This window comes from Papio anubis, chromosome 1 (genome assembly GCF_008728515.1).
Source record: "Papio anubis isolate 15944 chromosome 1, Panubis1.0, whole genome shotgun sequence".
In the NCBI taxonomy this organism is placed as follows: Eukaryota; Metazoa; Chordata; class Mammalia; order Primates; family Cercopithecidae; genus Papio; species Papio anubis.
The window spans coordinates 217,990,096-218,009,832 of NC_044976.1; the positions used below are offsets into that span (position 1 = coordinate 217,990,096).

The 19,737-nt window shown below is 42.9% G+C and overlaps 1 protein-coding gene across 1 annotated transcript; it reads left to right on the forward strand.

Annotated features, from left to right (window-relative positions):
* Positions 1 to 3,953: 3,953 nt before the first annotated feature.
* On the forward strand, positions 3,954 to 18,353 carry LOC101025436. The gene is made up of 4 exons (XM_009195313.2): positions 3,954 to 4,070; positions 4,219 to 4,651; positions 15,663 to 15,839; positions 18,098 to 18,353. Exons 1-4 carry the CDS (start codon positions 3,954 to 3,956, stop codon positions 18,289 to 18,291), a joined length of 921 nt encoding a protein of 306 aa, XP_009193577.2. The 3' UTR covers positions 18,292 to 18,353.
* Positions 18,354 to 19,737: the final 1,384 nt, after the last annotated feature.

Consider the following 19,737-nt stretch of genomic DNA (forward strand, 5'->3'; position numbering starts at 1 on the left):
TTTTTCCTTGTTTGCTTGCATGATTTTTGTCTGTTTTGTTTTGTCAGTTCTGTTTGAATGTCCGTACGGCTCTAGAGTCAAATGTTTTCAAGTCAGTTGACAGGAGAAGAACACTAAAGCAGCAAGGGTACACGGGATAGTAACTGGAGTCTAGACCAGATCAGCAATCACTGGAGAAAATAAAAGGACAACTCAGAGAAAGGCCAGGCGCGGTGGCTCACGCCTGTAATCCCAGCACTTTGGGAGGATCACGAGGTCACGAGATCGAAACCATCCTGGCTAACACGGTGAAACCCCATTTCTACCAAAAAAAACAAAAAACAAAAAAATTAGCCTGGCATGGTGGTAGGCGCCTGTAGTCCCAGCTACTCGGGAGGCTGAGGCAGAAGAATGGTGTGAACCCGGGAGGCAGAGCTTGCAGTGAGCCGAGATCGCTCCACTGCACTCCAGCCTGGGCGACAGAGCAAGACTCCGTCTCAAAAAAAAAAAAGAAAAAAAAAAAAGGACTACTCAGTGGAAGTTATAAAAAGGTTCAAACAAGTTGAGTTATTGATGAGGCTTTAAATATGAGCTCTAATCGAGTTTAAAATCTTTCCTGACATTGGTCAAGCTGGGAGAACAGACACCATATAACTCTCCTTGCAGAGTTAACAGAAAGAGTGTTTCTCCCAAGAGCAGTCTTGAGTTGTAAAATGTCTTAATTGTCCCCTTCTTTGACTACTGCTTTCTTACTCACTGTGAACCTGCCTAGAGAATCAGACACGTTGTCAGAAAAGCAGCCTTGCTTTCCAACCCAGGAGCAGAGGTACAGACAAGGAGTTCCCAGGAACATTTGTGTCTAAACTTTTTCATTAGGAAACTGTACCTGACAGTTCAGACTCGACATGGTTTTATTTACATACATCTGTGCTTTGCTTTGAGTTTCATTTAAGTTTCTCCTGAGAAGAGTAGGAGAATCTATGATTTACCTTTCCCCTAAATCTTCTAAGTCCTTGGTGTGATGCCCCACAGTTCCACAAAATGAGAAATTTTGATATATCAAACTACAGATTTGTCCTTGATGGCCTTTAGTTGCCTAGGCTAACACAGGGTTTCTCAGCCTCAATACTATTGACATTTTATGCTAAATAATTCTTTGTTGTGGTTGGGGGAAGGTTGCATTGTAAGACGTTTAGCGGCATTGCTGGCCTTTACCCACTGGTCGTCAGTAGCACACCACTTCCTCTTCCAGTGTGATAACCAGAAATGCCTCAATATATTGCCAAATGTAGCCCAGAGTACAATATCATTTCCTGTTGAGAATCACTGGGTTAGGGCATGCATTCTCAATGGGGACAATATCATCCCTAAGAGGGCAAAAATTGGAGAGTTTTTTTGGGGGGAGAGGTAGGGAGAAATCTTAGGTATTACAATGGTTTGTGGTCCTCTGAGAGATCACAATGTACAAACAAACAGTTTATCAGCAGTGTTACAATTTAATGGAGGAGAGGTCAATTGGGAAAAGAATATATTTTAAAAACTTCTCTGGGAGAATTGATGAAAAACAGTTGAGACACCATAGACTATAACAGGCTGCCATGGGAGTAGGGGTTAGGAATGTTGGAGACAACTGGATTGGGAGTTAGAGCCTGAGTAATGTCATATTCAGTTCCAGGACAGGTGTTCAGAGATTTAGAAATTGCACTGTGTGTATGGCTATTCCTCAAGGATTTAGAACTGGAAATACCATTTGACCCAGCCATCCCGTTACTGGGTATGTACCCAAAGGATTATAAATCATGCTGCTATAAAGACACATGCACACGTATGTTTACTGTGGCACTATTCACAATAGCAAAGACTTGGAATCAACCCAAATGTCCATCAGTGACAGACTGGATTAAGCAAATGTGGCACATATACACCATGGAATACTATGCAGCCATAAAAAAGGATGAGTTCGTGTCTTTTGTAGGGACATGGATGCAGCTGGAAACCATCATTCTCAGCAAACTATCACAAGAACAGAAAACCAAACACCGCATGTTCTCACTCATAGGTGGGAATTGAACAATGAGATCACTTGGACACAGGAAGGGGAACATCACACACCGGGGCCTATTGTGGGGAGGGGGGAGGGATAGCATTAAGAGATATACCTAATGTAAATGGCGAGTTAATGGGTGCAGCACACCAACATGGCACATGTATACATATGTAACAAACCTGCACGTTCTGCACATGTACCCTAGAACTTAAAGTATAATTTAAAAAAAAGAAAAAAGAAAAGAAATTTCACTGTGTGACTGTGGAAGTGGAATGCGGCTAAAGGGCAGAAGAGAGCAACTCAAGATTTATAGTTTAAATTAACTAAAATCAAATAGAATTTAAAATTCCATTTATCAGCCTTACTGGCCACATTTCAAGTGTACAGTCACCTCAAGAGCCAAATGTGTTACTTCTATTAATTTTCTAGGGCTGATGTAACAAATTACCACAGACTAAGTGGCCGAAAAAAACGGAAATTTATTTTCACAAAGTTATGGAAGCCAGAATTCTGAAATCAGTTGTTGGCAGGGTCACGCTTCTGCCAGAGACTTGGGGAGACTCCGTTCCTTGCCTCTTCTCACTGCTAGTGTCTGTCAGCATTCCTTGGCTTGTGGGTCTCATCACTCCAATCTCTCTCTCCATGGTCACATGGCCTCTGTTTCTCTGTGTCTTCTCCTCTGTCTCAAAAACACTTCCTCTGCTTCTCTTATAAAGATAAATGTGATTGCATTTAGGGTCCCACCTATATAATCCAGGATAAGTTCTCTCTCAAGATTCTTAACTTATTCACACATTTTTCCATATAAAGTAATATTCACAAGTTCTGGGGATTCGAATGTGGACAAATATGTGGGGCCACCATTCAACCCACCACACTACTTACTGTATTAGCACAGATATAGAACATTTTCATCATTGCAGCAAGTTCTGTTGCAAAGTGCTTTAGGGGATGTTTATCAATCACGGGTCAAAACACTGGATGAATGGCCAAAGCAACTTAGTGGCTGGTGAATCTACCACAAATAATGAAGGTTGTGATGTAAATGTTAAACGAGTAGGTTTTTCCTTTAAATTATTGTTATTATTTATTGTGTAAAAAAATGCATTCCATAACATTTACCATCTTAATCATTTTTAAGTGTGCTGTGCTACCAACTACATGCACCTTGTTGTGCTACAGATCCCTGGAACTTTTTCATCTTGCAAAACTGAACCTCTACACCCACTGAACAATAACTGCCCTTCACCTTCCCCAGCTCCTGGAAGTCACCATTCTACTTTCTGTTTTTAAGAGTTTGCCTACATTAGATACCTATGTAAATGGAATCATGCAGTAATTGTCTTTTTGTGACTGGCTTATTTCACTTAGCATAATGTGCTCAAGATGCCTTCATGTTGTAGCTTCACAAGATCTCCTTTTTAAGGCTGAGTAAGGTAGGTGTCACATCATCATAGGTAGATGGCACATTTTCTTTATCCATTCATCCATTGATGGACATTTAGGTTGTTTCCACAAAGAATTAGAGCTTCTGCAGCTGCCGGAAAAGCAAGCCATCAAAACAGCAGTTGGGTAACAGGAAAAATTCTAACACTCATTTGCTTACGGGGAGAAGGGAATCTTCTACCTAAGTGTGTGTTCATTCAACACACACTAACAATGCATTTATGTCCCAGGCACAGTGCTAAGGACTGGAAGTAGGCGGATCATGCATATATACACAGTCCCTGTCCTTTCAAAGTGTTCAGTCTCAAGGAGGTGTGGGTGTGTTAGAAAATCTTCAGAGGTGCCAGAATTGCACTAGATGCGTTGACGACTTGGAGGGTATTGGTAGGGTAGGATGTTCCTGGTCAGAGGATTAAATATATAGGTACCCTTTCCTCAAAAACGCTTAGGCTAGGTAGGGAAGAGGGTCAGCCACAATAGCATGTCTTTAATTCGGGGGGTGAGAACCAAAGAACTGGAAAAACAGACATTCCAGCTCCTCCAAGTTCTCCCCATCCTCAGAACTGTGGAAATAGCCCACCAGGCTGTCTCCAGTCACGTGAGCCTGGAGCCACCGGGATCTCATTGGCCAAGGCTCCCAGAGGGCGGGAAGAGCGGGAAGAGCGGGAAGAGCGGGAAGTGAGGACCAATGGGGCAGGCCAAAGCGACTGCAGAGGCCAGCGCATGCGCAGTGCCGTCCGGCCTAGCCCATCGGGCCGCCCGGCGTCAGGTACCTGTTCACCAAGCCGCCCCGCCCCGAGGCCGCAGCTGCCGGTGCAGCGCCTCCCGCCGGCCCCCAGCGCCTGTGGAAAGGAGCGGACAGGCCAGAGGCTCCCTGGGCCGACAAGTCTCGGCTAGGCCGTGCTTCCGAGTCCCAGGCGCCTCCAGAGGCCGAGTTCCCAGCGCGGCCCACCCAGCAGCCCGGGCGCTGTGAGGGGCGCTCGCACCCGGCGGCGAAAGGCCATTGGCGTGGCGGGAGGCGGCCCGCGGCCTGGGCGTGCCCCCTGCGGGGAACGGAGCTCACTGGCTGCTCCCTTCCCGAGAGAGCGACGGGGCCGGCCGCAGCCTCAGCCATGCGCCCCTCGGCCGCAGGCGGGCTCCTCTTGGCCTGCAGCCTCGCTTTCGTGCCCTTCTTCACAGGTGAGCGGGTGGCTCGGGGTCCTCCCGCATTCCCGCAGCATCCGTCTCTGCGTTCCTGTATTCTCCACTCTTCCAGCCTGCATTCCCCCATTTCCGCCCTCATTCCTGCATTCCCAACTGCATCCCCCAACATCGCCACTTTCTCCCCATCGTTCCCACCTGGGTTTCCGCGTTCCCACATCCCTGCTCTAATTCCCACCCGCGTTTCCGAATCCCCGCCTGCTGTCTCTACCCCAGTCCGACCTTTATTCCGGCATTTCTGCCTTCATTCTCGCATTCCCAGCCGCATTCCCCTTTGCATTCTGCAAACCTCCAGTCACCTTTCTTTGTTGGGCAGTGTACTCAGCACGGCACAAGGAAAGAGCAGGCACGGGTCCTGCCCTCACAGTGCTTAACAGTCTACAGAACAGTGCTGGGGACACAGTCCTGAGTGTTGCCTCCTGACCAGCCACTTACCGACTGTCTGGCCTCAGGAAAGCAGCTGAGCTTCTCTGTTCTTAGCTATCCTTATTAGAGCACTAAGAATATTGGTTCCTGCCTATTAGAGTTGTAAGGAATATGTGAGCTAGTAAAGGGCTGACACAATGCCTGGCATTTAATAAGCTCTCATTAAAGAGAGCTTTAATGTCTGTCTGTCTTTCTCCAGAGACCACTTCATGTTGGGAGAATGGAGGGGAGAGAGAGTATTCACCAGTGAAACGTGAATCATTAACCCTCATCCAAGTAGTTCTACTTCCCCGATTTCCCTGAAGGTTATAGGGTGCTGTGTGAACAGCCTCTAACTGTCCCTGGTTGTTCACAGAAGTAAGAAAGATGTTCTGGGTCTGCTTATTGGGAAGAGTCATTCAGTTAGTGCCACATAATCATTTTAACATTTCTCCCATTGCTGCCAGGGCATCCTGCATCCCCTCCCAAGCCAGCTTTTCACATCGTCTGGGTAGTGGACTAATTCGCGTTCAGCAGCACTGACTGTTCTGGCCACCTCCTTGCACCTTTCCTGGTTGCCTCAGCCTCTCAAAGTTCTCGTCTTTCCTTTGATGAGAAAGAGGAGGGCAGACTGAAAATAGACTCACCACCCACCTGTCCTTTCCCCCGCCCCATACTGTGGACCAGCATCACAGTAAAAATAGCTATCACTTAGTAAGAATTCATTATGAGCCAACTTAGGACTTTTGATAAGATAAAAAAGTTCAGCATAATTTTACATAAAATTACAGTTTTTTCTTGATATATTTTCTTCTCTTCTGCTTTCCACACCTAATAAAACATTACAGAAAGTCTTGTTTTATTTATTTTGAGAACAGGCCTTAGGTAAAATGTGGAAGTTTATCTTGGAGCTTCCAGTCTTCAAGTTCTCTTCTCCTTTCCCCATCCTCTGTCTTCTCCACTCTATCCTGTCTTACCTCCTCTAGAGCCCAAAGCCAGCCCCACTGATTTTTCTCAATCAAAGCTCATTTTTCAAAAAAAGGATGGTAAAATCATCATTCCTCTCACTATGAATAGCTAAGAACAGTGCTATTAACTTGCCTGGGATACTCTGCATTTTAACAGAAATCAAAGTCCAAAACTTTAAAAAAAAAAATTTACTGGAATATTGGGCTTAAGAGTGTTTGTGCATTTGGTTGAGAGGGCAGGAAGACCTATCAGTCTGCATATGGCACACACTCTAATAATTTTCCTCAAGTTCACATGCCATTGCCTTGGGAAATTAGGACCCCAGCCAGGCAGCCCCAGAGGGGCAGAGGGAGGCATGAGGGCAACTTTGAGAGGAGTGGGAGAAAGTGGTACTTAATCTCATACTTAACCAGGTGACCACTTGTTTCCTCAAAAGTGCCCTCCTTTGCTCTGCTGATCAGAGATTGCTTAGTGGTTGGTAGTGATTTGTAGTGAAGTTTGTTTGAATATAATATTTTCTGTAGCAAGCCATTTTTTTCCAGGAGGAAAAACAAATTTTAAAACTTTTTTTCATGTATTGTCCCATTTTTAAATTTACTTATATTTGTTTTTAATTGTATAACTGTAAAAATAAGTAATATATGCCTATGCCATATATTATCCTACCCTCTTCAGCCCCCAACACAACTCCTATGAAGCAGCCACCGTTATTCCTTTCTTGTTTACCTTTCCAGAAGTGGTCTGTTGTTTACAAACATACCCAAATGCATCTTTTCTTTCCATTGGCAGCATTTTATACCAAATGCTCTACATCTTGTTTTTTTCCCTTAAAAGTACATCTTGAAGGACTTTTCATTTCATCAGAATATAGCCATATTCTGTCTGTGGTAGTATTCATCTCTGTTTCATGAATATGACAGAATCCATCTAACCATGAGAATTTCAATCACTTCTGATCACATCTTATCGCAGAGGATGCTACAATGAATGACCTTGTACAAATGCATGTGGGAAAATACCTAGGAATTGCTGGATAAAAGAGCTTGTGCAAATTTTTCTCAAAAAAAGGATTACTAATTTATCCACCAGAAATAGATGCGAATACCTGTTGCCCCTCATTGCAAGTTTTTTAATTTATTTTTTATTGTTTTGCTTGATGACCATTTCTTGTTTTTTTATTGTTTTGCTTTGTTTTTTTTAATTTTATTATTATACTTTAAGTTCTAGGGTACATGTGCACAACGTGCAGGTTTGTTACATATGTATACATGTGCCATGTTGGTGTGCTGCACCCATTAACTCATCATTTGCATTAGGTATATCTCCTAATGCTATCCCTCCCCCCTCCCCTCTCCCCACAATAGGCCCTGGTGTGTGATGTTCCCCTTCCTGTGTCCAAGTGATCTCATTGTTCAGTTCCCACCTATAAGTGAGAACATGCAGTGTTTGGTTTTCTGTTCTTGTGATAGTTTGCTGAGAATGATGGTCTCCAGCTGCATCCATGTCCCTACAAAAGACACGAACTCATCCTTTTTTATGGCTGCATAGTATTCCGTGGTATATACGTGCCACATTTTCTTAATCCAGTCTGTCACTGATGGACATTTGGGTTGATTCCAAGTCTTTGCTATTGTGAATAGTGCTGCAATAAACATACGTGTGCATGTGTCTTTATAGCAGCATGATTTATAATCCTTTGGGTATATACCCCGTAATGGGATGGCTGGGTCAAATGGTATTTCTAGTTCTAGATCCTTGAGGAATCGCCACACTGTTTTCCACGATGGTTGAACTAGTTTACAGTCCCACCAACAGTGTAAAAGTGTTCCTATTTCTCCACATCCTCTCCAGCACCTGTTATTTCCTGATTTTTTAGTGATTGCCATTCTAACTGGTGTGAGATGGTATCTCATTGTGGTTTTGATTTGCATTTCTCTGATGGCCAGTGATGACGAGCGTTTTTCATGTGTCTGTTGGGTATGAATGTCTTCTTTTGAGAAGTGTCTGTTCATATCCCTTGCCCACTTTTTGATGGGGTTGTTTGCTTTTTTCTTGTAAATTTATTTGAGTTCTTTGTAGGTTCTGGATATTAGCCCTTTGTCAGATGAGTAGATTGCAAAAATTTTCTCCCATTCTGTAGGTTGCCTATTCACTCTGATGGTAGTTTCTTTTGCTGTGCAGAAGCTCTTTAGTTTAATTAGATCCCATTTATCAATTTTGTCTTTTGTTGCCGTTGCTTTTGGTGTTTTAGACATGAAGTCTTTGCCCATGCCTATGTCCTGAATGGTATTACCTAGATTTTCTTCTAGGGTTTTTATGGGTTTAGGTCTAACATTTAAGTCTCTAATCCATCTTGAATTAATTTTCGTATAAGGAGTAAGGAAAGGATCCAGTTTCAGCTTTCTACTTATGGCTAGCCAATTTTCCCAGCACCATTTATTAAATAGGGAATCCTTTCCCCATTTCTTGTTTTTGTCAGGTTTGTCAAAGATCAGATGGCTGTAGATGTGTGGTATTATTTCTGAGGACTCTGTTCTGTTCCATTGGTCTATATTTCTGTTTTGGTACCAGTACCATGCTGTTTTGGTTACTGTAGCCTTGTAGTATAGTTTGAAGTCAGGTAGCATGATGCCTCCAGCTTTCTTCTTTTGGCTTAAGATTGTCTTGGCAATGTGGGGTCATTTTTGGTTCCATATGAACTTTAAAGCAGTTTTATCCAATTCTCTGAAGAAAGTCATTGGTGGCTTAATGGGGGTGGTGTTGAATCTATAAATTACCTTGGATAGTATGGCCATTTTCACGATATTGATTCTTCCTATCCATGAGCATGGTATGTTCTTCCATTTGTTTGTGTCCTCTTTTATTTCACTGAGCAGTGGTTTGTAGTTCTCCTTGAAGAGGTTCTTTACATCCCTTGTAAGTTGGATTCCTAGTTATTTTATTCTCTTTGAAGCTTTTGTGAATGGGAGTTCATTCATGATTTGGCTCTCTGATTGTCTGTTACTGGTGTATACGAATGCTTGTGATTCTGGCACATTGATTTTGTATCCTGAGACTTTGCTGAAGTTGCTTATCAGCTTAAGGAGATTTTGGGCTGAGACAATGGGGTTTTCTAAATATACAATCATGTCATCTGCAAAGAGGGACAATTTGACTTCTTCTTTTCCTAACTGAATCCCCTTGATTTCTTTCTCTTGCCTGATTGCCCTAGCCAGAACTTCCAACACTATGTTGAATAGGAGTGGTGAGAGAGGGCATCCCTGTCTTGTGCCAGTTTTCAAAGGGAATTTTTCCAGTTTTTGTCCATTCAGTATGATATTGCTGGTGGGTTTGTCATAAATAGCTCTTATCAATTTGAGATACGTTCCATCAATACTGAATTTATTGAGAGTTTTTAGCATGAAGGGCTGTTGAATTTTGTCAAAGGACTTTTCTGCATCTATTGAGATAATCATGTGGTTTTTGTCTTTGCTTCTGTTTATATGCTGGATTATGTTTATTGATTTGCGTATGTTGAACCAGCCTTGCATCCCAGGGATGAAGCCCACTTGATCATGGTGGATAAGCTTTTTGATGTGCTGCTGGATTCGGTTTGCCAGTATTTTATTGAGGATTTTTGCATTGATGTTCATCAGGGATATTGGTCTAAAATTCTCCTTTTTTTGTCGTGTCTCTGCCAGGCTTTGGTATCAGGATGATGTTGTCCTCAGAAAAGGAGTTAGGGAGGATTCTCTCTTTTTCTATTGATTGGAATAGTTTCAGAAGGAATGGTACCAGCTCCTCCTTGTACCTCTGTAGAACTCGGCTGTGAATCCGTCTGGTCCTGGACCTTTTTTGGTTGGTAGGCTATTAATTATTGCCTCAATTTCAGAGCCTGCTATTGGTCTATTCAGGGATTCAACTTCTTCCTGGTTTAGTCTTGGGAGAGTGTAAGTGTCCAGGAAATTATCCATTTCTTCTAGATTTTCTAGTTTATTTGCATAGAGGTGTTTATAATATTCTCTGATGGTAGTTTGTATTTCTGTGGGGTCTGTGGTGATATTACCTTTATCATTTTTTATTGCATCTATTTGATTCTTCTCTCTTTTCTTCTTTCTTAGTCTTGCTAGCAGTCTATCAATTTTGTTGATCTTTTCAAAAAACCAGCTCCTGGATTCATTAATTTTTTGGAGGGTTTTTGGTGTCTCTATCTCTTCAGTTATGCTCTGATCTTAGTTATTTCTTGCCTTCTGCTAGCTTTTGAATGTGTTTGCTCTTGCTTCTCTAGTTCTTTAATTGTGATGTTAGGGTGTCAATTTTAGATCTTTCCTGCTTTCTCTTGTGGGCATTTAGTGCTATAAATTTCCCTCTACACACTGCTTTAAATGTGTCCCAGAGATTCTGGTGTGTTATATCTTTGTTCTCATTGGTTTCAAAGAACATCTTTATTTCTGCCATCATTTCGTTATGTACACAGTAGTCATTCAGGAGCAAGTTGTTCAGTTTCCATGTGGTTGAGCAGTTTTGATTGAATTTCTCAGTCCTGAGTTCTAGTTTGATTGCACTGTGGTCTGAGAGACAGTTTGTTAACATGTCTGTTCTTTTACATTTGCTGAGGAGTGCTTTACTTCCAACTATGTGGTCAATTTTGGAATAAGTGCAACGTGGTGCTGAGAAGAATGTATATTCTGTTGATTTTGGGTGGAGAGTTCTGTAGATGTCTATTAGGTCCGCTTGGTGCAGAGTAGAGTTTAATTCCTGGATATCCTTGTTAACTTTCTGTCTCGTTGATCTAATGTTGACAGTGGGGTGTTAAAGTCTCCTCTTATTATTGTATGGGAGTGTAAGTCTCTTTGTAAATCTCTGAGGACTTGCTTTATGAATCTGGGTGCTCCTGTATTGGGTGCATATATATTTAGGATAGTTAGCTCTTCCTTATGCATTAATCCCTTTACCATTATGTAATGGCCTTCTTTGTCTCTTTTGATGTTTGATGGTTTAAAGTCTGTTTTATCAGAGACTAGGATTGAAACCCCTGCTTTTTTTTGTTTTCCATTTGCTTGGTAGATCTTCCTCCATCCCTTTATTTTGAGCTTATGTGTGTCTCTGCATGTGAGATGGGTCTCCTGAATACAGTAAACTGATGGGTCTTGACTCTATCCAATTTGCCAGTCTGTGTCTTTTAATTGGAGCATTTAGCCCATTTACATTTAAGGTTAATATTGTTATGTGTGAACTGGATCCTGTCATTATTATATTAGCTGGCTATTTTGCTCGTTAGTTGATGCAGTTTCTTCCTAGCATCGACGGACTTTACCTTTTGGCCTGTTTTTGCATTGGCTGGTACCTGTTGTTCCTTTCCATGTTTAGTGCTTCCTTCAGGATCTCTTGTAGGGCAGGCCTGGTGGTGACAAAATCTCTAAGCATTTGCTTGTCTGTAAAGGATTTCATTTCTCCTTCACTTATGAAACTTAGTTTGGCTGGATATGAAATTCTGGGTTTAAAATTCTTTTCTTTAAGAATGTTGAATATGGGCCCCCAATCTCTTCTGGCTTGGAGAGTTTCTGCCGAGAGATCTGCTGTTACTCTGTTGGGCTTCCCTTTGTGGGTAACCCGACCTTTCTCTCTAGCTGCCCTTAACATTTTTTCCTTCATTTCAACTTTGGTGAATCTGACAATTATGTGTCTTGGAGTTGCTCTTCTCGAGGAGTATCTTTGTGGCGTTCTCTATATTTCCTGAATTTGAATGTTGGCCTGCCTTACTAGGTTGGGGAAGTTCTCCTGTATGATATCCTCCAGAGTGTTTTCCAACTTGATTCCATTTTCCCCATCACTTTCAGGCACACCAATCAGACGTAGATTTGGTCTTTTCACATAATCCCATATTTCTTGGAGGCTTTGTTCATTTCTTTTTACTCTTTTTTCTCTACATTTCTCTTCTCTTTTCATTTCATTCATTTGATCTTCAATCATTGATACTCTTTCTTCCAGTTGATCGAGTCGGTTACTGAAGCTTGTACATTTGTCACGTAGTTCTCGCATCATGGTTTTCATCTCTGTCAGTTCTTTTAAAAGGTCTTCCCTGCATTGATTATTCTAGTTATCCATTCATCCATTCTTTTTTCAAGGTTTTTAGTTTCTTTGTGCTGGTTACGTAGTTCCTCTTTTAGCTCTGAGAAGTTTGATCGACTGAAGCCTTCTTCTCTCAACTCGTCAAAGTCATTCTCCTTCCAGCTTTGTTCCATTGCTGGCGATGAGCTACATTCTTTGGAAGGGGAGAGGCGCTCTGATTTTTTGAATTTCCAGCTTTTCTGCCCTGCTTTTTCCCCATCTTTGTGGTTTTATCTGCCTTTGGTCTTTGATGATGGTGACGTACTGATCGGGTTTTGGTGTGGGTGTCCTTTCTGTGTGTTAGTTTTCCTTCTAACAGTCAGGACCCTCAGCTGCAGGTCTGTTGGAGTTTGCATGAGGTCCACTGCAGACCCTGTTTGCCTGGGTATCAGCAGCGGAGGTTGCAGAAGATAGAATATTGCTGAACAGCGAATGTTGCTGTCTGATTCTTTCTCTGGAGGCTTCATCTCAGGGTGTACCCTGCCGTGTGAGGTGTGATGTGTCAGTCTGCACCTAGTGGGGGATGTCTCCCAGTTATGCTACTCAGGGGTCAGGGACCCACTTGAGCAGGCAGTCTGTCCATTCTCAGATCTCAGCCTCCGTGCTGGGACATCCTCTGCTCTCTTCAAAGCTGTCAGATGGGACTTTTACATCTGCAGAGGTTTCTGCTGCTTTTTGTTTAGCTATGCCCTGTCCCCAGAGGTGAAGTCTATAGAGGCAGGCAGGCCTCCTTGAGCTGCGATGGGCTCCACCCAATTCGAGCTTCCCGGCAACTTTGTTTACCTACTTAAGCCTCAGCAATGGCTGGCGCCCCTCCCCCAGCCTCGCTGCCACCTTGCAGTTAGATCTCTGACTGCTGTGCTAGCAATGAAGGAGGCTCCATGGGCGTGGGACCCTCCAGGCCAGGTGTGTGATATAATCTCCTGGTCTGCCATTTGCTAAGACCCTTGGTAAAGTGCAGTATTAGGGTGGGAGTTACCTGATTTTCCAGATGTTGTGTGTCTCAATTTCCCTTGGCTAGGAAAAGGAATTCCCTTCCCCCTTGCACTTCCCAGGTAAGGCGATGCCTCGCCCTGCTTCAGCTCTCGTTGGTCGAGCTGCACCCGCAGACCAGCATCAACTGACACGCCCCAGTGAGATGAACCCAGTACCTCAGTTGAAAATGCAGAAATCACCTGTCTTCTGTGTCGCTCATGCTGGGAGCTGGAGGCTGGAGCTGTTCCTATTCAGCTATCTTGGGCACCACCCCCCTCATTGCAATTTCAATTTGCATACATCATTACCTTCTACACTGATCAAAATGTCTATGTCTGTGCTGTCCAGTACAGTGGCCACGAGCTGTGTGCGGCTATCCAGCATTTGAAATGAGACTGGTGTGACTAAGAAACTGAATTTTTAATTATATTTTATTTTGTCTGTGCTGTCCGGTACAGTGGCCACGAGCCATGTGCGGCTATCCAGCATTTGAAATGAGACTGGTGTGACTAAGAAACTGAATTTTTAATTATATTTTATTTTAATTAATTTTAAACAGATACGTTGGACAGAGTAGCTTCAGAGCAGAGTAAGGTATGAAAGAGTTTGGAAAGTGTCAAAAGGGGATATGAGACATATTGCTGAGAAATTATGAATTAGAAGGTCTCTTTATTAACGGTTGGAATTTTTGTTATTTTGTTTTTTAATTTTTAAAATTACTTTTTAAAGTGATAAGTTTTTACTAATTAGTTTTGAATCTATGCTTTTTTTTTTTTCTTGAGACAGAGTCTTGCTCTATCACCCAGGCTGGTGTACAGTGGCATAATCTCGGCTCACTGCAAGCTCCGCCTCCCAGGTTCACACCATTCTCCTGCCTCAGCCTCCCAAGTAGCTGGGACTACAGGCGCCCGCCACCACGCCCGGCTAATTTTTTGTATTTTTAGTGGAGACAGGGTTTCACCATGTTAGCCAGGATGGTCTCGATCTCCTGACTTCATAATCCACCTGCCTTGGCCTCCCGAAGTGCTGGGATTACAGGTGTGCGCCACTGTACCGAGCTGAATGTATGCGTTTTTAAAATTACATTTGGATTGTGTTTCCTCAAACAAGACTCTCCAGAGAAAGCAAGCCTGGTTAGCCCTGGATCTCTAATGGTTGTAGTGGGTGGAGAGGCATCTGGGTATATCTGGTCTCTGCTTCTCCTTCTCTCCATGGCAGCACTGGCTCCCAGGCCTCAGCACTGCCTTCCCAACCCCTTCTCCTACCCAGGGTGGAGGGCCGGCTGCCCTCACATCTGCAGGGCCCATGGTAATATGTCACAATATTTAAAAGAAATACAGAAAGCTAAAAATTAAAATAGTTTCCATCCTTTTACTTGTACAAATATGTCTTCAGAATGATCTAAAAGATTTGGAATGTTCGCAAGAGTTTCATGCCAGAGAATTGCAGCACTGAGAAATCTGGATCCTGGTCTCCAGCCCATCTCTTTTCCCCATTCCACATTCCCCTTCACTGTGAAGGCCATCGTGATCATGTGTGTGGACACGCCAATGCTGAAGTTTAAACTCCCCACTCCCACCACCTCAGACAACTGCTTGGTTAGACCTCAGTCTGTTTGAGCAAGAAATCCCAGGATTCTTGGTAGCCAGGCAAGGTGGGGAAAGGGCATACAGGACCCAGGTGGGCATGTCCCCTTGGCGTCACATACTACTCATCCCTTAGGGGTTAACAGAGGCAGAGGAGGCCCTGGTTTTGGGGAGGTGAACAAATCAAAACCACCTTTTGATAGCCTAAGAATTCTTCAGGTAAATACTATGGCTTTTGCTCCTTCTTCCCTTGCTCTTAATTTTCCACAGATTCCTCCTCTTTATTCATAGTCCCTCCATTCTCTGCTCTGTGCTAGGACATCTTTCGCTGGAACAGCCCAGCCCACTCTTTGCCCATGACAGCAGGTGGCAGCAGGAACACTGGAGTGGAAGCAGGGAATCAGTCGACCTATGTTCACTAGGACATTGTTATGGAGCCCCAGAGGCAGAGCGTGCAGGAGAAGCCAAGGCTCTTTCTTGTGAGTTTGGGCTCCTTCTCTGAGTATCCTGTGCGTGCTGCCACCCGTGACCTGTACTTGTAAGACCACATTATTCTGTGTAAGTGTTTGGAAGTAGACCCTTTCCAGGCCTCCTCTCAAAAATGTCCCTTTTTCTGTGAGGCCTTTCCTGGCCGCCCCGTAAATTACATCCCTACCCTGCACATCCTGTCCTGTTTGTCTCTCTCTGTAGTATTTATCGTCATCTGACATATCACATTTTTTTCTTCTTCATTGGTTTTTTTCTGTGTCCTCCATCTGAAAATGAGCTCCATAGTGGCAGGGATTTTTATAGTTACTCTAGTGTTGTTGGATGCATTTGAAAGTGTCACATGAGGAAGGCGGGGTGAAGATTAGGGAAGGGTGAATGGGGTGGGTGGATCTAGTTCTAGTGGCTGTTCTATAAGAATGAGTACATTTGCTTATCAGTGACAAATAACTAGCCTGTTGTCTATCTTTTTTTAACAGTTTCCTGGGAGATTATGATGAGTGACCTAGAGGAGAAGGATGTTGATGAATTCAGCTCCAGTGGCTTTAAGTGCCCGACATGCTTTGCAGTGCAGGGAAGGAAATGCGATCCAGAACTCAAATGGTGTGCGGCAGATAAAATAAAGTGTATTGAATTCTCTGGCATCATCAACACAGGTACTTTTCTCGGATGTACTGGTATTCTCTCCCAAGCCTATGGGGTCTGTGTTCCAAGGGTAAGGTAGAGGAGAAATCAGCTTTTGTCCAGATCTCTTAGAAATGAGGACACAGCAGTGGTCTGACTCTTAAGTATGTCCAACTGGCTTTCTCATATTCACTCATTTTTGAATTGATACGTGCATTCATTGACAGGCTCTCTGCTAGCTTTGAGGAAGTTGGTTCAGCATATCGGAGGAATCGTCATCTTCTGCAAATTTTGGTTAGGTTTAAAGAAAAAAGAAAAAACCCAGGGGCAATGTGCGCTTTTTTCCTCTTTGTTGTTGTTGTTGTTCTTTAAATTTTCAAAATAAAGGCTTTGGAGAGAAGCAATGACCAAGCTTAAACTTTCCTCGAAGAGATTGCAAATTATATGTTACTATGCTTGCTTTAAGAAAATACAATACAAAATTCTAAATTAACTGAAGACATTTAACTGAGAATTGAATTAGGAATGATAGTGTGGAATAGCACGAAATGCAGAAATGCAGTGGGCTGAGTACCATGAGGGTTGGGTTGTTTCCGTGATTCCTCTTTACCTGCTCATATCCTCCTGCTGACTCTGGGGAGCTCCCCCTTCCTGAAGTTCATCTAAGTGAGGCAACTACAGAGGCTAACCATATTGGTTGGCCTCTTGGATTCTTATGTTTCTACTTTCTGTAATTTGCATAACAAAAGAGGGATGTATTTGCTTTAAAATAGCAATCTCTCGATTGCTGTTGACACCTCGGAAGAAATAAGATGAAATCATCAAGAGCATAGAATATGTGCCATGTGAAAGACTGTGTCTGAAGGTGCTTTGAAAGGCAGGGAACACAATCACAGTCATAGCTTTTTTATGTCTATTGCTAGTTCTTAACGATAACTTTGACCAAGAATAAGAGATTAGATTATGTTCCTACATTTACAAAGAGTCTACGTAACTGAAACACAGACACACCAACTACCCTGAGTGTCAGTAGCATACGGGTCACTCCGAACAAAGTCATTAGTACGGGACACTCCGAACAAAGTCATTAGTACAGGACACCCTAACAGTGTCATTAGCAATGACACCAACAAAGTTAGCTTAGTACAGGATACCCCCTAACAAAGTCATTAGTACAGGACACTCCGAACAAAGTCATTAGTACAGGACACTCCTAACAAAGTCATTAGTACAGGACACTCCTAACAAAGTCATTAGTACAGGACACTCCTAACAAAGTCATTAGTACGGGACACTCCTAACAAAGTCATTAGTACAGGACACTCCTAACAAAGTCATTAGTACAGGACACTCCTAACAAAGTCATTAGTACAGGACACTCCTAACAAAGTCATTAGTACGACACTCCGAACAAAGTCATTAGTACGGATAATTTAACAAAGTCATTAGTACAGGATACCCCTAACAAAGTCATTAATACAGGATACCCCTAACAAAGTCATTAGTACAGGATACCTCCCTAACAAAGTCATTAGTACAGGATACCCCCTAACAAAGTCATTAGTACAGGACACTCCGAACAAAGTCATTAGTACAGGACACTCCGAACAAAGTCATTAGTACAGGACACTCCTAACAAAGTCATTAGTACAGGACACTCCTAACAAAGTCATTAGTACAGGATAAATTCCTTAACAAAGCCATTAGTACAGGACACTCCGAACAAAGTCATTAGTACAGGACACTCCGAACAAAGTCATTAGTACAGGACACTCCTAACAAAGTCACGCCAGGTACAGGATACTCCCAACAAAGTCATTAGTACAGGACACTTCGAACAAAGTCATTAGTACAGGACACTCCTAACAAAGTCATTAGTACAGGACACTCCGAACAAAGTCATTACTACAGGACACTCCTAACAAAGTCATTAGTACAGGACACTCCTAACAAAGTCATTAGGACTTCTTACTACTGCTGGCGTAAAGTGTCTATAAAAGCGTATGCTATCCCAAGTGGTAATGTAAGTTGGAAAACAGTTCATATAAAGTTTAGAAAATATGCCAATATGTGACTGACGTAGATTTTGAAAAGATTTAAGAATTTGGAAGTCCTGTGTTTGGAGGACACATTTCCAGCTCATTGCCTCTGCTACAGAAAGCCCTGTCAGGTGGATCACACCAGAGTGTGACTTGACTTATATCCTACTCCAGCCCAGTCTGTATGGGTAAAATGCTGAGTATAAGGAAGGGGAGGAGAGAGTGGACATCTCACTTACGGTTTCTTGCAGGTATTCGTGATGTAGCCGTTGAAATGAAGCGATGCATACAAGCAGACCTATGCAAAGAGACGATAACTTCTTATATGGGTTTTCCAATTGCTAACAAGAGTAGAAATTGCAAATCAGCCATCAGAAACGGGGCCAGAATCAGACCCCCATCTCCCATCTTCTTTGTTCTCTTCCTGGGGAGGGTACTTCATTGAGTTCTGGCAAGGGCCTAGCCACTTCCATTTATGAATTAAACCTGCATTTTTTTGTTTATGTATTCTTTCATGAGTGTTAATTTCTCCATAGTTACATTTAGTTGTTCGTTTATTTACTCATTCAGTGAGTTTACTTGTTGTGTATCCAGCCTTGCATAAAGTGGGTCAGGGTTGAAGCGAATCAGCTCTGGGTCTTGCCTTTAAGGTCTCAAAGCATTTAGAGAATGAGGACATGTGCAGTTCCAATGCTTAGAAAGCAATTTAAGAAGTACATAAAAGAGCAGAAGCGCTCTGCTTAAGGAGCCTGAGGGATTGGTTTGGACATAGGGTAAAAGTAGAAGACTGTGGGTTTAAGGAAAGATTAGGATTTTAGATGGACTTTGAGGAGACCTTTACTATGTGGCAGCAGAAATACGGAGACATGGACACGGAGAGGTGGGCGGAGGCTAAGATGCAGTAGCTGAAATTAATGGTAGGAGGAGTGGGGGAGAGGAAAATGTCAGTAAATATATGGGCCTGGCTGGAAGCATCTTTCTGTGAGGGATGGAAAGTGCTGCCCTGGGTGAACAGGGTGGACTCACTGAGCTGAGGACAAGCCGGCTCTGTGATGGAAAACAGTTCCCTTCAATCCACCAGAGAGATGATCAAAAGCCAAGGTCCCTGGTTCTCACTGCTGACTACTTTTTGTTTGTTTGTTTGTTTGTTTGTTTGTTTGTTTGTTTGTTTGTTTTGAGACGGAGTCTCACTCTGTCGCCCAGGCTAGAGTGCAGTGGTGCAATCTCGGCTCACTGCAAGCTCTGCCTCACAGGTCAAGCGATTCTCCTGCCTCAGCCTCCCAAGTAGCTGGAACTACAGGCACGTGCCACCACTCCCAGCTAATTTTTTGTGTTTTTATTAGAGATGGGGTTTCACCATGTTAGCCAGGATGGTCTTGATCTCCTGACCTCGTGATCCGCCCACCTCAACCTCCCAAAGTGCTGGGATTACAGGCGTGAGCCACCGCGCCCGGTCCACGACTGACTACTTATTACAGAATCATCCAGGAGCTTTAAATGAGAGTGCTCATCCCAGGCCCACTGCCAGAAATTCAGATTCAGCTGATCTGGGGTGAGCCTGGCCTTGCTCCCACATTTTTGTCCTTTGTGTTGTTTTAAATGCCCCCTAACCAGGATGATTGTAATTTTCAGCTACTATTTTTTTAAATAACTGAAGTATGAGTAAAAGGCCATAATTTATTTTACCCAAAGTGAAAGACCTCCAATTAAAGCCAACCGACTATAGCATGTAAAACAGAAGATTGTTTAAATGATATCAAATGTCAATTGATATAAAGTTTGAAAAACTGCAAGTACTCTTCTTTAACTTTAGATTAGTTGTGTAATACAAGAACACTAACCAAATTAATGGCTTTTGTTCTCAAAGGACTTCCTAATTTATGGAGAAATG